We start from the raw sequence: 17,831 nt of genomic DNA, 5'->3' as shown, positions 1-17,831 counted from the left end.
GAACAGAAGTCCTGCATACATTGAAACATTTACTGAGTTTTCTTAACAAACATTATACATCTGCTTTGATCAAATCTGCGGCTCTCTCTGCAATTATATATACCGCAGCCTGAGTATGCGCCGCTGGTACGAATGGCTAGAAGGGAAAAGGGTACTGAGCTCGCGACAACAAAATATATATAGAACGGATGGGCCCACCAAAATCGAAGCATCCACAATTCTCACCCCCTTCGCGCCCTTCAACTTCAAATCCGGGTTTACCACACCCCAATTTGCACCAGCCGGCGACATGCTTGCGGTACCCACAGGATGGTATACACTGCTAACTCCATTCCGGATATCATTCTCGGTGATGTTTACGGTGATACCGAGTATGTAGCCATCCCACGCCATGGCGGAAACAAACTTCTTCGCACTCTCAGCAGCATATTGCATGATGGCAAGATCCTGCGGATGTGAGAGAAAGTTTGGATTGATCAGTGGCGCATCCAGAGGGTTCGTGCTGTTAATAGTGATATTCCCGCCTGTTGTCGATTATTTATGGGTCTTGGAAAGTGTGGTAATGAGCGAACGTACGCGACAGAGGGCATATACCCGCGGTCCCGATAGAAAAGAAGTTTCCTGCAGGAATAGGTTGCACAAAGAGGCCGCTCTACAAAGACTTCAACATTTCCCTAACCAGGACCTGATTAAAGTATGCTGCTCATACAGTGAAGACAAGCTCATAGTGCGCGGTCTGATTTCCCGCACACGGTTCTCCGTCCAATATACCGGCTTCTTCAGGAACGCGAAGGAACGCTACCTGACTCGCTACACCCGATGATAAAAATCCTGTTCGGTTCACTTGCCACTCCTCCAGGGTTTCTGCTTGAAAAGTCGCATTTCTGAAATAGATGTCGATAGTGTCCGTGTCGTTGACAAAGAAGTTGACAAACCATCCGGGTTGGTCTGTCAAGTTCTTCCCAACGTCGGGAAGATGGAGTCTTGGAGTAATTCCTAGAGTTGTCAACTCGGCTTTGTCGCCGATGCCAGAGTGAAGGAGGATGTGCGGGGTACCAACGGATCCAGCAGAGAGGATGATTTCTTTGAGATGAGCCGGTGCCAGGGTATGCATAGTTGCTACGATGACTTCAAGTCAGAATAAAAATCCTCAAGATGGTACTACGAAGGGGTTATCACCTCCTGCATCTTGAGTAAAACTCAACAGCACCAAACGTCGGCTGGCCGTTAGTGAATTTGGTGTTTGACTGTAGGATCCGGGTGACGTGGGTATGGATCAGGACATGCAAATTTGGCCGTCCGATATACCTGGATCCAAGATAGGACGCCTGAGAGCTGCTTCGAGTCCCATTTCCAATTGTGTATTGAGTCCATCCTGTCGGTGTTCAATACTACTAGAGTCAGTCATACAGTCTCCAGTAAATTCTTACCGATTCCTAACTGGTATCCGGAATTGTAATCCAAATTGAATGGAAATTCGTCAGGAAGCTCCGACGTAGTTTGAATGACGCGGCTATCCGTATGCACGCGGGACTCCAGGAAGGGACACCGAATTGATACCATTGAAACCGTGGACTGCGGGATCGAACTGACCAGTGGTGTTATGGTGATCGGAAGGGGGGACAACACGTTCATTCTATCATAACACCAAGGTCAAGTTAACAGTTGTGGCAAAAGAAACTAAAGGATCAACCTTTCGAATGTACGGTTGCAAGGCCTCCCATCCCCAACCAGGGTCACCACTGATCTGGGCATAGCGGTCATAATCTTGAGATGAACCGCGCGTGTAGAGCATACCATCTGGGAATTATATCAGTTGAAAAATCTAGGCAACTCCGATAATCAAAAGGACGTACTGACAGCGGTACCACCTCCTAATCCAAATCCTCTAGGAAACGGAACGGAACGTCCATTCAATCCTGGTTGTTCAGTTGTGGTGAAGTTCCAGTCCAAGGGTGTTCTGGGAGTTGCGCTCGCAAAAAAGAACGGAACCTCGGAAAGGAGAACATCAGCCGTCCTCGAGAAGAATAAATATCGGGAGTCAAAGCATATAAAAGAGGACGGACGATCCGCCAGCTTCAAGTACGAGTACAGAGACATGGACATTCTCTGTCAAACGGTTTGCAAGAACATTTCCCGCAGTCCCGCCTAGATTTCAGTGTTATAAATCAGAGAATGAGTGCCGGGTGCACTGGAAGAACTAACCTCCAATGATAATGAAGTCAAAATTTTGAGTAGGAATATCTTCGAACTTCTCGTATATGGCACCAAGTGCGCTTGAACATAATATGAAGAGAGTGAAGAAAAATAGCATCCATGGGAGATTCAACCGACGCATCATAATCTTAGAGATGGTTATATATATGTATTGCGACTATCGAAATCCCCTGCTGACCCTGTACGCACCGGGAAGAAGACAGTTCACATGATAAGAACACGAACTATTAGTAGGACAGGATAAAATTATGGACGCCCGCCCACGGTTTCCACTTCTTGGCATTGCGACTGGGAAGTTTGGGTATGAGTTCGTCAAGGAGGAATGGTCTTGTGCCCATGACAAGCATTGAAAGTGCCTGGGTTCGTTGAATTCTTGCGCTCGAAGTCATGAGGTTGCGGAAGCTGACACTGTCAACTGATATGAACGTCATACGATACGGAAGTAAGGAAAGGTCCCACAACTTCTTTTATCTCGGATTAGAATCCAGATTGGACTGAGAGTATTCGCTAAGAAAGATTTTCGCCACGAATTAATTGATGTTTACAGCGCCCATCACCATACCGACATGAATCGGGCTTTGTCAACATGTTTCGTGCTCTCTTTCACAGTAAACAGACTTAAAAAAGGACTGTTATGAAAGGGCTGGGAAGAGATAAGCAGAGAGGTCATCGATCCAAGCTAGAGAATAAATTCACAAACTGAGGTGTAGCCATCTTGATGTGAAGAGATAGTGACCAGAAAATAAACGGAGTGATAATATGGATAGCGGAGACCCACGGGGGTCAGTGTTAGTGTCGGTATATGTGAGGCTCTTATGTCGGCCCAAGTTATGCTCCCGTAACACAGTGGCGGAACAGGGCGGAGCCAGAAAAGAACAGGTCAGCGGTGATAAACTTGACGACGCCTATTGAGATGCTGCAAAACAATACATAAACCATTTCTCCACCTGAATCTCGCGGTAATAATGAATCCATAAAGAATTGAAGAAGATGCGAGCAGAAAAGACGATTCTAAGGGAGGCGGGAATCTGCCCGGCGTGTGTTTGTTCGTGCTTGGCGAATGAGTTTCGTACCCCACGCGATTCACGTGACGTCCAAAAACAGTACCCCCCTTCTTTTCGTTCCTCGGGATGCGTACCCGAACTGGGCGATTTGTGGGCGGTGCTTCGAAAGGGCATAAGTGGAGCTGTGGCTTGGTAGTAGAACTTCCTTACATGTATGTTTCTGGTAGCGTTGAGTGTTCGATCCCTTTAGGTTGTGTTCGATGTTCCCAATTTTTATTTTGCTTGCTCTTTGTCACATCTCACAGGTACGGCGGATGCGCTCGCACATTGATTTGGATTTCTGTCTTCTTCTCTTTTACATCCATTATTTTTCTTCACTTCTGATCATCTGTTTCCGTTTGTTTTTCCATTTTTCAGCCGGTCTTTTATTTTTAAATATATATATATTGTGGGGGGGAGGGGGGCAAAAAGAAAGACCACGGAAGATCATTATATTCCATGATCAACCTCATTTTTAGATATCTGCGTCGTCCCTTTGAATTTACTTAGAAATTGGGTACACAACTAGTACAGTACATACTTTATATTGACTATTGTAAAGATGACATGAAAAAAAAATGATGTGGATACCATTATATAGAACCTTCCCTCATATTCCGATGCTCCAAATTCTTGTGTGCTTGGACTGTGTGCAACCGATGGTGGGCGGGGACTTCGAGGAGGGAGGGGCGAGACTTGCCTTTTACAGGAGCTTAGTAAGTTTTTTTTTACATCACGTGATTGAGCCGGGGAGGGGTTGTACAAGGGTTGTTTCTCTTTACATGTAGAAGGAATAGATCGCATTTTCCGCCCAAGATAAAAATGAGTCCCTGCATTTATGATACTCGTACTTGAGGGTGTGTAATAGATTACCCAGGCGTCATAAGTTACCACCAACCCTCCCTCGCCTACAGACGTTTGCCACTCGAATACATCCCCCCTGCACCGCCGAATCCCGAGAACCCACTCGGACGTCCTCCACCAAAGTTCCCCATCCCAGAATATCTACTCCTCCTCCGGTACTCCTGGTACCCGTAATACCCTCCAAAGCCCACCCCGGCAAACAAGAGCATCTTGAAGAAGAACCACGTCCAGGACCCGGTGCTCTTGCTGGACCGTTTTTTCGCACTCTCTGTGAAGGGGAGATCTCCGTGGGAGATTATAGCGGAGTGCGTTGAGACGCTGATGATGCTGGTGTTATGTGGTTTAGTATGAGGGAGGGAGAGAGGGAGGATACCGGAAAGGACTCACTCGTGGTTATCTGATACGTCTCCAGTCATCGCGCTCATCCCGAGGAAGGGAGCGGTGGGTAACGAGATGCCGTCGGCGCGGAAGCAGTCTGTCCAGTCGTCCCCTACAGTCGGATGTTAGATGGATTCGTACGGCGGTCTAGTGAATTACTCACATGCTTTATATTGCAATTTAACCTAGAAGAAAAAAGAATACACTTTAAAAGGCTGGCGTAATAGCAAGAAGTTGTACCTACATCCAATAGAGTATCCTTGATGTATGTGATCTTGATTTTGGTCGCCACGTTTGTTCGACGGAAGTTCAACTACCAGGAATGAGCATGGGTGCACGACGACAGCGAGATACGCAAAAACGCACAGAGCATGCACCGATGCCTTGTTTATCTCCGTCTTTTCCAAAGTCATACTGGGTCTTGCCATCGCCAATCATTCCAGTGATCCGAGGAAAGGCATATGGGTGGCGTGAATTAGCGTACGTGTCCAAGAACAATCCGAGGCCGGTAAAGCTATCTAGAAAAGCATGAGTTTCTTTCTTCAGGAAAGGTGTATAACACATACCTTTGCTTCCAAACACCGGTCCTGGCTCAGCACGTTCCTTCGTTAGCCAGATGGCCAAGCCGTCGCCGTAGAGATTGTTCGACTCGCCCGTGACCTGAATAATCATGCGTGTTGACGCTTCCTGCTAGACAAATGGTCGTGTGCACTCGCCTTGAACTCAATTTCGATGACAAAATTCGCAGTCGTGAGTGGTAGACGGGACCATAGGTATCCCTAAAGAAGGGTAGAGCAAAGTTATTGCTGGTGATGCTGGAAGAAAAAGCAAGCGGACCATTTGTGACGGTTTGTCGCGTGTCAGTCGTATGTGTTTGTTGGTATTCTGACGGGGTGTCAGCTCGAATTTGCAGCCCGGACAGATGTTGGTCTTACAATGTAGGCATCGGCGCCAAAGTCCCACCACCTTTGCGAATGAATACCAAGCCTCGCCATACAGTCATTGCTGCTCACCTATTCTGTAGATCTTGGTCTATGTACGGCGCATATATTGAATGCGTGCGTAACTGTACTGTCTAACGAGGTATTAGCAAACAGATTCGACACCGAAGACATAACCTACTCACCCGTTCAATCGTCTTGTCTCCAACTTTCATCTTCGTCGTCTTCTCCTCTGCGCCCCGTGTCGTTCCAATAAATAAGCAGAAGATAGCAAAGGCAAAGACGAGCATGTTACAACGCGACAGCATGTTTTTCGAGTGATGGGTTGTATGCGGGATTCGTGACGGTGAGCACGGAGCTCTAAGAGATACCCAAACGACGGCCTGTGGGATAGAAACCAGAGAACAGTGTAGAATGCAGAAGGAAATGTGATTCTGAACGTCGTCGGTTGTCGTCGCTGTAGACACGTGCTCAAGGGAAATCACAATTTTTTATTTATTATCTGAATTATATTTTTCGTTTCTTTTCTTCTACGACGTCGATAGTGTTGCTAAGTGATTTCTCGCTTTTTCATGCTATTACTATACGTGTACTCACGATGCGGGTGATGATGGGCTATTGGTATGTGAACCACCCCATTCTACTGAGTCTGACACTCATAGTTAACTTAGTCCGAGCGTCAACTCGTAAACTTGATTGCTATATCAGTCTTCAGAAAACAGAAAAGAAAGATATACGGAATATGCGACGTAGAATGCGCAATAAAATGAAATACAGCAGGCAATATGGACACGTTGTCTAGTTGAGTTGATCGACCCTAACCTCTCTTCGCTGCACCTCGTACAAAGGACGAGAAACTGAACGCTCGTCGGTGCTTAGTCCAAGTCAGTCGGTGCAATTACAATCCGTGGTTGTCAAAACTCACCTGCTGCTCCCTTCTCGGTCCGCCTTTCAAGCTGGTGCCCTGTACTGATCCATGACTGTATCTTTCACGAGTTCCTTCGCGGTGGCGGAAACCCAATGGCATCAAATCCGCCCACATGGATGTAACATTGTCCTACCGTCGGACAGTTGAAGACTGCTGTCGCCGCCATTTCCTGTATCGCTTCGGTTTGCTCGACATCATTCCGGGGCAAAGTTCTAATTTGTTGGCGTTCGAGAACGCTACCGTTACATGAGAGAGACATCAACAGCGCATCTCTTAATATCATATACTCGGCAGTCGCGCCGACCTGCGGAAATTCAACCAGTCTCACTACCGTACTTGTCTATATCCGCCATGACACTGTCTAACCTTCAGTCCAACTCTTCTCTCAAATCCTTCGAACATGACCTTCTCCCATCCCCTACCCCCTCTGAAGCCACTTCACTCTTTTTCCCTGTGACCTGGAGCGAACTTGGTTCTGAACACTACAAGTTCCACTCTTGTGATTCCAGGTCACTTCCGGGACACATTGCTGAGATACGGGGAAACAGGCGACGAACTCCTTGTAACACAAGTGGAGTACTATCAGCTTGATGTCCCCCCGCTGCAGCACGAGTTCATCAGTCGTTCACTTTAAAGACCGACACAACAAGGCTTGCCGGAACTACCTCGTCATCGAGCGTTGGACGTGGGATGTCACTGCTGCCAAGGCCAGAACGCTCGCTTCCAGTCCGGCAGATTCTGAGACAAGTGAAGAATCATTCGAGTCTTTACGATTCCTACATCCCCCTGACAACATGGCCGTCTCCATCCGCCGCGAGGTAGACGACCTCGACGGACTGGAACCCGGGAAGCGTACCCTCCTCGCAACCTTGACGCCCCCTGCTTCCTCCACCTTCTCGATCGGAAACCTATGCGTTTTGGACCTGTCTCGTGGCCCGTTCGGATATGTCTGCTTTTGATGACGAGAGCTTTTATTATGGTCGTGTCATTTGGGAGGTAATAAAGCTATGCATGGGATCTGGTGCTCGGGTATGCACGTCTTCGTCAATGTGGATGGCGGAGCCTCTGCAGCGGGCTGTAAAGAAGGACATCAAGTACGGGGCGCCAGCTATGAAGAGCAAGTACGAAGCTACCTGGAAGGTGTTCACCAAGAAAGTCGAGGCAATCCAAGAGGTGACTCTTTCCCCAATGCTATGAGTTCTGATTGACTTGCGAGGGGAAGGAACAGATAGCGGAGACGCAAATGCAGATAAAACGGGCCGCAGAGGCCGAAGAGCAGCTCGCAAAAGCAGCCCAAAAGACTGCAGAGGCAGAAACCCGGACTGCAGAAGCGGAAAGACAGATAGAAGAAGCGGAAAAACGAAAAGCAGAGGCTCGGCTACGATCAGCAGAGGAGCGCAAACGGATAGCAGAATCGCGCAAACGAACAGCCGAGGCGCGAAGCAGGACAGCGGAGGCTTGGAAGCAGGGAGCGGAGGCGCGACGAAGGAAGGCGTTGTTGCAGAAACAGACAGATGAGGCGAAAGAAACAGGACGCCATGCTCAGGGAACAGGCCCATGAGATCACTGAACAAGCTGTCAATCTCAATAATGAGGTCGATTAAGGTCTATGACGAGGCTGAAGGAATCGATAGAGAGGCCGACGAGCTCTATGAAACAAAGCTCTATGAACAAGCCAAGAAGCTCGAAGCGGAGCAGTTACGCCACGTCCTGGACAGCTCGCCGAAGCAAGGCCTCTCAATAGGGACTAGTAATGCTGTTGCTTTATTTCGGTTTATCATGTTTCAGTTTCGTGCATCGTATAAGTAGCAGCTTCCAGGCCGAGATTCGATTCGTCTTCACCTTCGACTCTGTCATGCCACTTCAGTCCCTCTGTCAGTTCTTTCGAAGTATGCTAACGATGCCGAACACGGATCCCTCCCCGTCTTCCACCCCCTAGTATCTCGTCTGAAGCTGGTTTGCTCTTTCTCCCCAAGACCTCAGACAAAGCCAGTCTACGGTCTTTCCAGCCTTACGATTCCTGTAACCCCGAGGACGCATGGGAATACAGGCGACGACCTCCTTGTAACCCTGGTGGAGTACTATCAGCGTGTTGTGACCCCGCTGCGGCACCAGTTTATGGTCGTTTACTTTCAAGATTGACACAAGAAGGCTTGTCGGAACTACCTTGTTATGGAGCGACAGAGGGATGTCACGGTTCGCAAGGCCAGAATGCTCGCTAATAGGTCAGCTTGCAATTGTGTAGACTTATACTACCCCCTTCACCACCAACCTGCCCTCCAGCTCGGAAACAAGCGAAGAAACATCCGAGCCCTTTTGAGTCCCACCTCCACTTGACAATATTGCATATTGCCATCTCCCTCCGCCGCAAGGTAGATGCCTTCGATGTACTGGAACCCAGGAACCGGCAACCCTAACGCCTCCCGCTTCCTCCACCTTCTTGATCGGCAACTTATGTGTTTTGGCTCGTCTTGTGTCTCACTCAGATATGTCTCCCTTTTGATGACAAAGGCTTTTAGTATGGGCGTGTCATTTGGGAGGCTATAAAACTGTGCACCAGAGCAGTTTGCGCTATGTGGACGGACCCCCTGCAGTGGGCTGTAGAGAATGACACTGACTATGGGCCGCCTGCTATGAAGAGCAAGTACGAGGCTGCCTGGGAAGAATTTACCCGGAGAGCTGGGAAATACCGAGTCGTGATTCTGTTTCCGACTCGGACAAGCTCAGTGAAGAAGCTGACAAGTCGATGAACAGGTCGATAAACGCACCGAAGAGATTGACAAGCTCAACAAGATATGTAACTCCCTGCGTCCGCAGGTTGCTGAAGCACAGTGATAAGGACCAGATTTAATGCGGCGGTCTTGTACTCCCCGATATCACGAAAGCCCCTCATTCGTGCATCAGATTAACGGTGGATACAATAGCTTCGATTTCTACCAGTTAATCTTACATCTTAAATGCTGCCGTGGTGAATCGAGTCGCGACGAAAGTCTGGCTGGAGATCCGAGTCGTTCGTAATGATGGCCCTCACGGAGTTTTGAAACGGTGCTTATATGCCATACTTCCATCTTTTCAGGAACATCGCAATGTTACGCTTGCGGCCTACTGTGTTATTAGGGGTATGTATCGTAGGACATGGGACCGAGGAAAGAGACCTATGAAACTAAAGAATCTACGACTGGCACTTCGGGTGACCAGAAAACCGAACCTCATACCCAAAAACCGGCTGCGTAGACAAAAAGAAAAAAGAAAACTAAATAAGATTGACCTAGCCAGAGAAATAATCCATCATCTTCTACATCATTCTTCACTCCTCTAGGCGAACGAAACTGATTAGACAAACTTCACGCCGCCTTTCCTTCGCACCAGCGCCTGTCGAGCAAGTATAAGGCAAAGTGTGCCAGCCATGATCACGACCTATATTACAGACGTCTAAGTTTCCACAACCCAAAGTTGATACCCACAGTCTACTTACGCAGGCAAAAGTAAGCGCGCGCCACCAGATGTAGTTTGGAGAGGACAGCAACGCGCCCGCGATTGGATTGCCCGTCAGGAGTGCCAAACCAATGAAGAAGCACGATATGCCTATCCGAAGCCTGCCAAAAAATCAGCACGGAAAATTCACTAGACCGTGAGCTTACCCTATGTCATCTAATGTGGGACTCCGAGTGAACGCTGCCACAGCTGGAGACGCAAGTGTCAAAAACGCGCCAGAAACGAATCCATATACCAGCCCGAATAGTGTCACTCCCGCAATGGTTCTGACGCCGAGAAGAGCCCACAGCATTCCGGCTGATATGATTCCACTTGGAATGATCACTGGAGGAATATCAGACTGGATTGGATTGGTCGATGGTATTCCACTGACCATTTAACGGCCCGTACTTGTCGGCTAGGAAGTTGGGCATGAATCGCCCGAAAACGGCACCGGCATTAAGGATGGGTAGCTACCATAGGACAGTTGTGAGTTACTGATAGAACTGCAAATAAAACGTTACGACGCACCGTCCAAGTCAGGAAGTTAGGGTCTACTCCGTGAGTCTCAGAGAAGAGCTGAAGGTAGAAATCTGTTAAAGATGCATCAGTCTCTCGGGATGAGGTGGACACGGAGAAAATGCACATGGAATGAATATCCCCCAAAATCCTAGAAAGAGCCTTTCGGGAGTTGGTAAGAACACATAAATTACGGGTACCGGCGATACAACCCACCCTATATTCGTCACCCAATATGGGGTATCGTGTATTATCTGACTCATGTCCACTGGATTGCGTTTGCGAGTCGGCCCTAGAAGTGTAAATGAGTGAGATGCCGAAACAGCAATGATGTGTAGAGTTGTCCTACATCTCGGCTTCATGATCAAGTTCGCGATGACCAAGAAAACGATATTGATGAATGCAATGAAACTAATATAATGTGAGATGGATCTCGCCATAAAAATAGCTCGCCAGCTCACCGAACAGCCCAAGGAAACCCGAGACCCTCCCTCGGGAATACCTTATTCAGGATAATAGGGTAAATGACGCCCCCGAGGGATCCACCTCCAGAAAACGTTAGTAAATATCGCTGGAGAATCGAAGAGGAGGCATGTACTCGCTACAACAATTCCCATAGCGACGGCTCTCCTCTTCCGGAAATAGTGCGACATGATGCTTAACGCTGGTAAGAACATACAACCCATCCCGATACCCATGCCAAAACCCTGTGCCAATAAGGCTTGGTAGAATTGATGAGGTTTAGCGAGGGAGAGCATAAAAGATCTGATAAAGAATAAATATGAACCGATTCCGAGGACGTTATGCAGTAATTCACTCACGAGAAGAGGAGAAGGAGGCTGCCGCCAATCATGAGAGAGTGGAAGTAGCCTTGGTCGAAGAGTTTCCCGGAGAAAACACCGACGGTAAACTGGAGGCATAGTTGGACGGAACCGATCCAGCTTATCTTAGATGGCGAGTTTCCGGAGAGGAAAGATTGCTATTTCGAATGTCAGTATTTCAAGAATCAGCTCTTCAAGGACAGGTGTCGCGTACGGTATAATAGGCCTGATAGACTATGGTCCATGAGCGACACGGTTAAATATTGAAGCGAATAGAACAAACCTCCAAAAGACTAGTGAAATACCCGGTCAAATTCCTGGTTGGAATAGAAGAAGAGCGGTTTTACCTGAATATTTCCAAACGTGCCTAGTAGTCTGGGTTAGAATAAGCAGATTCACAGAAAAGGGGCCACGCGTACACATTGCGACCAGAGATCTGAAAACGAGTTTTCAGCGTGGCGCAAGCTAACGAAAGAGGGGAAAACCTACGCGCCACAAACTGTCAACCACCCTTGGAGTGTGCCTTCCACAAACTGAGGTGCACTTGGAGGCTCCTCGATCGGAAAGACTTTATCCTTTGCATCGACCTTTTCGCTGATTGTACTTCCTGCTCGAGTTCCAGGCTGTGATCCTATTTTAGAACCCTGAGCCCTTGAGCCCTGGCTGAGTTCTATGTCTCCTGAATCGTTCTCAGTAGAGGACGAATGTCGAGGGGAAGGCTCGGAAGACATGGCGCAGAGGTGGTTCGATGCAGAGAGGTGGTCAGAGAGATAGCCGCCTATAGTGCATATCGACACTGCATGCCGAAAGGCATGGAACTTCTTCGCATACCAACAAAATCACCGGGCGCTGTGTGAAAGATCAGAAAGGATTCCGATGACGGAAGAGTCTTGGATATAAGAAGCTGCTACTGATGCCCGTTGAAGGAGAAGCATTAGAGGTCCACGGGTTGATGATACTCTTTAACTCGCACGTCCGGTTCTAGTAAATTCGAGGGTTATCAGGTATTGCCTCGGGTCCCATCAGAATCACAGTTACAAGGGGAATTTCCCCTTTTAATGATGCTGTAGACCAACTTGCATAGAGAGTACGTACTAATAGAATTCATTTTCATCGATCTATTTTTGCAGTACCACAGGACTGCCTTTTGTCTAATCAGGAACTCGATATCGCGGGCTAGTGGCGTTCCTTGTTTTGATGTCTTCCTTCTGAGATGTCCATATTCAATGCTGCCAAAGTTCACTATCGGCGGAACCGAGTTTTAATTCCAAACGATGAGCGAGAACTTTGCTGAATATTTTGTAGCTGTAAAAAAGAACACAAGAAAGCTTTACGCTTTGAAGCTCTCCCAGCCGATAGTGTTTAAAATGTCGTTATCGCATTATGACCGTGATATCAAGTTCCTCGCGGCTCGCATCAGCATGTGGCCGCCAGTTTTACATTGCAGAATGTTTGACTAGAATAACTTGGAGGTCAGCGAATGGATGCGTATCTGATATATCAGACTTACAATGTCAACGTCAGATTCTTCCGTCAATGGTCATCTAGCTCAAGAAAAGCCTAGCAAAATTTAACGAACAAGGTTGTTCAGGGTCAAGGGACGGGCCGGTTCCCCGGAAAGGTTGCAGTGGCACGGGATTCTCCGCGCTTGCACGATCCTGCCAGCGTGTCGAGTCTTGACTTTGTTTAGTACAGAGTACTCGAGCTTCGACAGCTGTGTAGAGCTTCGAGTAACAATTCCACTCTGATCTCCCTTCTTCTCACGGTTTATCCCCGGAGTAACCTTAAAATTTGCGAGACTTATCTTCAATATCAACTTCCCGCCGGAACCTTTTCAGTTAACCCCCAAAGGTCTACTCAACCGACGGAACGGAATCATGGTAATGAGTTTGATGGAACAATGCACTGACCACATGAAAGTCGTTGAATCGTTCCTGGTCAGAGGAGCTGGACTGCGATGGTTCATTCAGCTCGGTTTCGTGATGAAACTCTGGCTACCGGCGTTGGTTACTTATTCGAGTCTTCTTTCAGATTTCTCACGATGACTGTTGGGAATATATGTATAAGTTTTTTTCTCCCTTCAGGACGGCTACAACAACCCCAGATACAACATGCAGCCTGTTCCCGCAGGTTATCCTATAGAAAGGCTGTAAGTCATTATCTTAGAATTGATTGGTATGTACTGATACTACTGGATCATCTCATTTCAGGTCTGGACCTTTGGTTCGTCAAGTTTTTGCGTTTAGTCCATTCAATCCCTAACATGGCAATCCAGATAGTCGCCTATCTCTTGCACTGGGGACTCTTCGGGACCCTTTCTGTGCAGCTCTGTGCGTCGCTCCGAGTACTCTCCAGTAGATTGTTTCTGACGCATTCCCGTTAGACCTATTCTATCTGGCATTTCCGAAAGACAGGCAATTTACAAAATGCCTTGTCTATGGAATTTACACTGTCGAGTTTGTTCAGACGATGCTCGTCACACATGACGCCTTTGCAATGTTCGGTTACGGCTTCGGTGATATCGAGGCCCTCACTGATATGCATTTTGATTGGCTCACTGTTCCCATCATGAGTGCTGCCGGTGCGTGCAACACTTTCTCCTTATTTCCTGTTACTTATCAGAGTATAGTTGCTTGCGTCGGACAGGTTTTCTACGCATACCGAATCTTCATATTGTCGAAGTCTCAAATTGTCCCTATATTGGTCACTTGTGTTCGTTGCCGTACCCCTTCCCCTTGACAGTCTAGTTCATCTATTTACAGGTATCGTTGACCAGTTCCGTGGCAGCTATAATCACTGGCGCCTATTCTTTCGAAGCAGGCAACGTTACGAAACTTAATAATCGGAAGACGTCCATTGCCGTTGGGGTAAGTGACTGATTAGGCATCTTGTGTTCACCGTGCTGATCCATGTTCAGATTTGGTGCGGAGCCTCCGCCTTATGCGACATTGTTATTGCTATCTGTATGACTTACTACGTGAACTCTTTCTCTTTTTCACCTATTTCATTGATCTTAACCCTGTTTCGTAGCTTATGCGCAGCGATACTGGTTTCCGTCGCACCCGAATGCTTGTCACGAAGTTGATTCGTCTTACCATTGAAACGGGAACTGTGACGGGTATTGAATTTACGCCATCCACACTTGTCGTGAGATTAACACCGTTCACGTTTAGCCGTGGTCGCTCTGCTCAACCTTATCCTCTTTTTTGCGTTCCCTCATCAGACTTTCTACGGGACCCCAGCCCTAATCATGCCCAAGCTGTATGCTAACACCGTTTACATGGTGCTGAATTCGCGCATCCGGATTTTGGGTGGACGAGATACCTATACGTCTTCAATGGACATGAGCATCACGACCACCATGATACGGGACACAAATTCCCAATCAACACAAGGCACACGGAGAATGGATGGGAGGCAAGGGGCGCCAGTGGTTGCCATAACTAAAGAGGTATTCAACGATGATTACGAGATGGGACGAATGAATGTTAGTCATCGTGATTTACATGCTTTACCCGGAGCTGATTTTCCTCCAAGGATAAACCACAGGACAAGCATAGGCTACCCTGATCGTAACTGTTGAAGTACAACCTTGAGCCGGCGTCATATACAGGAATCCGATATAATTTATTTAACTTGTCTTGTTGTAAAAAAACATCGATACCAAGTTTATAAACGAACTTGCGAAAGTGTCTCTCTTCGCTTGTACAGTTATCTACATGATTGCTTTCTGAGCTCATCTTTTCAACTTCATATACAAAATTTGTAACGATATTTATTCAACGAAAAACGCTCATGTTTGACGAGCGTAAATCAGAAAGTACAGACATGCATATAAATCTTTTGTATATCTAAGCCGCAACCTTTAATCCATCTCGAAGGACCCGTCGAAGTAGCTTTCCACTCGGACTCTATTGATATCGGCGATCGATAAGTGCCACGCTTAACTCAGGTAGTAATAAATTTACTCACCTTTGGAACAGAATCTACAAAGCGAACGCCACCGGTAAGCCACTTTTCTTTCACTTTGTGCTCGGCAACATGCTTTGGGTTCGCCAGATTAGGGTAACAAATCTTTCGAGAGCTGGTTCGCTCACCTGCTTGATCTGTTCTTTAATGGTTTCCGGATCGCCACCATCGGCGATCATTTGGCGTGCTTGCGTGCTGGGAACAACAAATGCCAAAGGAAGTTCACCAGAGTATCTATTGAATAGGTTGAGTGAAAGTCTATAATTAGGACAGCAACCAGGCTTACTCGTCTGCGATGGGCACTACACAGACGTCAGCCACATGAGGATGGCTCATGAGGTGATCTAGGATAAGGTTTAATAAAAAAATATACGCGTAGAAATGAATATGTTTACCTTCTATTTCGGCGGGGGCAACTTGAAAGCCGCGGACTTTGATAAGTTCCTATGAAAGTTGAAGCGCAGACATGGTATAGCTCCCGTGTCAACTTACTTTAAGCCTATCCACTACGAACAATTCTCCAGACTCGCTAAATCTAACTTCGTCTCCGGAACGAACCCACCTTGAACAAAAAGAGATTGAGCATCTCGATTCTACAGGGAGACGAAGTTTGAGTTCTTACCCGTTAATGAAGGTAGCTTTTGTGCTGAAAAATAAGCCGTTAGGAGATACATATTTGGAGAGCGGAGAAGACTCACGCTTCCTCGTCTCCAACATATCCCAAACCCACAGACGGTCCGGTCATGACTAGTTCTCCTGTTTCTCCCGCAACAGCGAGTGTTCCGTCAGCCTTGACGACCTTAGCGACAAAACCCGGGAGCATTGGGCCGCATCCTCCTGTACTAATTCGCTGGTCGACCGGCTGTATTGCAGCAATGATGGTCTCTGTCATACCTATAGAGAGGGTCAGACGGGAGTTAAGGTTTTTGATGGATGGGGCTTACCATAGCCTTGGGATATAGCGGCGTTTGGGAAGACTTTTGTGGCTTGATGCATGAGACCGACGGAGAGAGACGCGGCTCCGGTGAAGATTAGTTTAACGTGGTCAAAGTTGCGAGAAGCCACCGAGGGATCCTGTGATAATGAGTGATTAGTGCATATCTACTTGTTCGGATTCTTACCTACCTTGCAAATTAGGACCACATGGGGTGGGACAAGACTGGAGGAAAACAGTTATGCAAGGAAAATAATAATAAATGTTTCGTACTAAAGATGGGCGATGCGATACTTCGTTATGCTTGTGAGAAAGCTAGATAGGCTGAATCTCGGCACAACATCAACAGTCATCTTGTGATATGTACTGGTCAGAGATACGCAAGCTCGAACAGTTCGGTTTGAAACATACCCCCAGGAACAAGGCCCAGTATATCTTTGGAGCATCGTCAGATTGTACGAAGAATACATCAAAGAGCATGCAGTCCTCACGTTTGCGATCAGACCGTAAACGTGAAAAAAGGGCAATACTTGGGGAACAGTGAGCGCCGGTGAAACGTGGAGGTTGATATACTTACACCCCGTAATCACATCCCCAGCCAAAAGAGCCCATTTCTCAGGTCCCCGAGGTTTTCCATTTTCTCTCTGATGAGCTGTCATCTGAAGGATGTTGGCAATAACAGCATAATGAGAAAGCGCCACCGCCTGTGAGGAAGATCAAAAATATAGGCAGTATCAGATCGTGACACACCCGTACGTGCCTTGGGTTTCCCGGTGGTTCCGGAGGAGAAAAAAAGGAGAGCAACCTTTTTCTTGCCTTCACCTGGAGCCAACCGCTTCTCCGGAACATGAGCAGATGATTTCTCTCCATGTGATACCAGTTCCGACACCATAGTGTAGGCCGAACTAGGATTAACGGTTCCGACATCGAATAATAGAATTGAACTTGCAGGGATACCAAATGTATTCGCTGCAGGGGTGACGACTTTGAGGAAACGCTCGTCGGTAAGTATTCTAGTTGCCTTTGTTAGGGATAACAAATTCTCTAGCTCCTCAACAGTGTAAAGGGGATTCGCAGCCCTAAAAAAAGGGTTGAGTACAAGTTGTGTAACCCGTTGGAAGGATACCCACGCGATTGTCGCTCCAAGTCGGTGGATAGCCCATGTCGCAACGACATAGTCTATAATATCCGTGAGCTGGTCCTGCTGGCTCGCAGGTCGGTGGATTTCACGTACCGATATGATTGGGGCTGAAAAACAATACTACACGATAGATGTGAGATTGTTTTGTCACGTAATGAATTAATCATTGACTCACCAACATCGCCTTCCTCTAGACACGAGATATTAAAGTGAATTTACACTCTGATTTTAGATCCTGGGGAATCTTACTAAGGTTACATTCACCATGCAGGCCTTTCGTCAAGTCGTTACTGCGGGTGCGCAACTGTATCAAAACGTTAGTCATTTTGCGATTTTCATTTCAATTACTGGCCTCCTTGAACGTGTATTCCCTTCCGGTAACATCATCTATGAGCCAGACTGCATCGTCCCCTTTCCTCATTTCACTCAACGGATGGTTGTAATCATCGAGGAGGAACTGGGGTACAGTAAGGTCATCAGGAATGAACGGTAACGGAATAGAGGATCTGAATTCTGTCATGGCTGCAGGGAAGGAGGATGATGATAACTACTGCCCCCGCATGAAAACATTCTCCATATAACGACCTTAACTCGAGCACGGG

The 17,831-nt window shown here is 47.3% G+C and overlaps 5 protein-coding genes across 5 annotated transcripts; 1 reads left to right on the top strand and 4 right to left on the bottom strand.

Moving 5' to 3' along the window:
* Window positions 1–52: 52 nt before the first annotated feature.
* On the bottom strand, window positions 53–2,418 carry EV420DRAFT_1629330 (alcohol oxidase; the record flags this gene model as incomplete). Its single annotated transcript, XM_060476088.1, has 12 exons — window positions 2,396–2,418; window positions 2,206–2,344; window positions 2,067–2,148; window positions 1,857–2,017; window positions 1,694–1,800; window positions 1,548–1,636; window positions 1,431–1,513; window positions 1,211–1,375; window positions 710–1,119; window positions 577–652; window positions 199–524; window positions 53–136 (listed from the first exon to the last, which is right to left on the bottom strand). Exons 2-12 carry the CDS (start codon window positions 2,339–2,341, stop codon window positions 53–55), a joined length of 1,719 nt encoding a protein of 572 aa, XP_060331593.1. The 5' UTR covers window positions 2,342–2,344; window positions 2,396–2,418.
* A 1,623-nt stretch (window positions 2,419–4,041) lies between these two features.
* On the bottom strand, window positions 4,042–5,911 carry EV420DRAFT_1539841 (concanavalin A-like lectin/glucanase). Its single transcript, XM_060473057.1, has 11 exons — window positions 5,629–5,911; window positions 5,516–5,577; window positions 5,438–5,468; window positions 5,340–5,387; window positions 5,219–5,281; window positions 5,069–5,162; window positions 4,869–5,020; window positions 4,747–4,815; window positions 4,666–4,687; window positions 4,512–4,614; window positions 4,042–4,451 (listed from the first exon to the last, which is right to left on the bottom strand). Exons 1-11 carry the CDS (start codon window positions 5,749–5,751, stop codon window positions 4,169–4,171), a joined length of 1,050 nt encoding a protein of 349 aa, XP_060331592.1. The 5' UTR covers window positions 5,752–5,911; the 3' UTR covers window positions 4,042–4,168.
* A 3,786-nt stretch (window positions 5,912–9,697) lies between these two features.
* Window positions 9,698–12,050, bottom strand: EV420DRAFT_318065 (MFS general substrate transporter). The gene is made up of 16 exons (XM_060481692.1): window positions 11,675–12,050; window positions 11,605–11,621; window positions 11,533–11,552; window positions 11,469–11,478; window positions 11,400–11,419; window positions 11,186–11,343; window positions 10,963–11,129; window positions 10,826–10,910; window positions 10,714–10,775; window positions 10,581–10,656; window positions 10,492–10,526; window positions 10,377–10,438; window positions 10,240–10,318; window positions 10,013–10,190; window positions 9,847–9,967; window positions 9,698–9,788 (listed from the first exon to the last, which is right to left on the bottom strand). Exons 1-16 carry the CDS (start codon window positions 11,914–11,916, stop codon window positions 9,705–9,707), a joined length of 1,416 nt encoding a protein of 471 aa, XP_060331591.1. The 5' UTR covers window positions 11,917–12,050; the 3' UTR covers window positions 9,698–9,704.
* A 1,246-nt stretch (window positions 12,051–13,296) lies between these two features.
* EV420DRAFT_1642328 (uncharacterized protein) lies at window positions 13,297–14,755 on the top strand (the record flags this gene model as incomplete). The annotated part of the gene is made up of 10 exons (XM_060477349.1): window positions 13,297–13,334; window positions 13,396–13,408; window positions 13,461–13,515; window positions 13,569–13,766; window positions 13,815–13,897; window positions 13,948–14,052; window positions 14,103–14,162; window positions 14,216–14,332; window positions 14,409–14,672; window positions 14,723–14,755. The coding sequence occupies 10 exons, from the start codon at window positions 13,297–13,299 to the stop codon at window positions 14,753–14,755; spliced, it is 966 nt and encodes a 321-aa protein (XP_060331590.1).
* Window positions 14,756–15,036: 281 nt separating this feature from the next.
* On the bottom strand, window positions 15,037–17,749 carry EV420DRAFT_1642327 (phenylacetyl-CoA ligase; the record flags this gene model as incomplete). Its single annotated transcript, XM_060477348.1, has 18 exons — window positions 15,037–15,096; window positions 15,158–15,229; window positions 15,283–15,388; window positions 15,441–15,498; window positions 15,550–15,598; window positions 15,647–15,716; window positions 15,777–15,800; window positions 15,853–16,048; window positions 16,099–16,228; window positions 16,280–16,313; window positions 16,362–16,441; window positions 16,500–16,617; window positions 16,668–16,792; window positions 16,837–17,167; window positions 17,219–17,267; window positions 17,323–17,349; window positions 17,405–17,419; window positions 17,578–17,749. The coding sequence occupies 18 exons, from the start codon at window positions 17,747–17,749 to the stop codon at window positions 15,037–15,039; spliced, it is 1,716 nt and encodes a 571-aa protein (XP_060331589.1).
* Between the last annotated feature and the right edge of the window lie 82 nt (window positions 17,750–17,831).

This window comes from Desarmillaria tabescens (assembly GCF_030435595.1).
Source record: "Desarmillaria tabescens strain CCBAS 213 chromosome Unknown EV420scaffold_15, whole genome shotgun sequence".
Taxonomy (NCBI): domain Eukaryota; kingdom Fungi; phylum Basidiomycota; class Agaricomycetes; order Agaricales; family Physalacriaceae; genus Desarmillaria; species Desarmillaria tabescens.
This window is presented reverse-complemented; position numbering and strand designations above follow the sequence as displayed.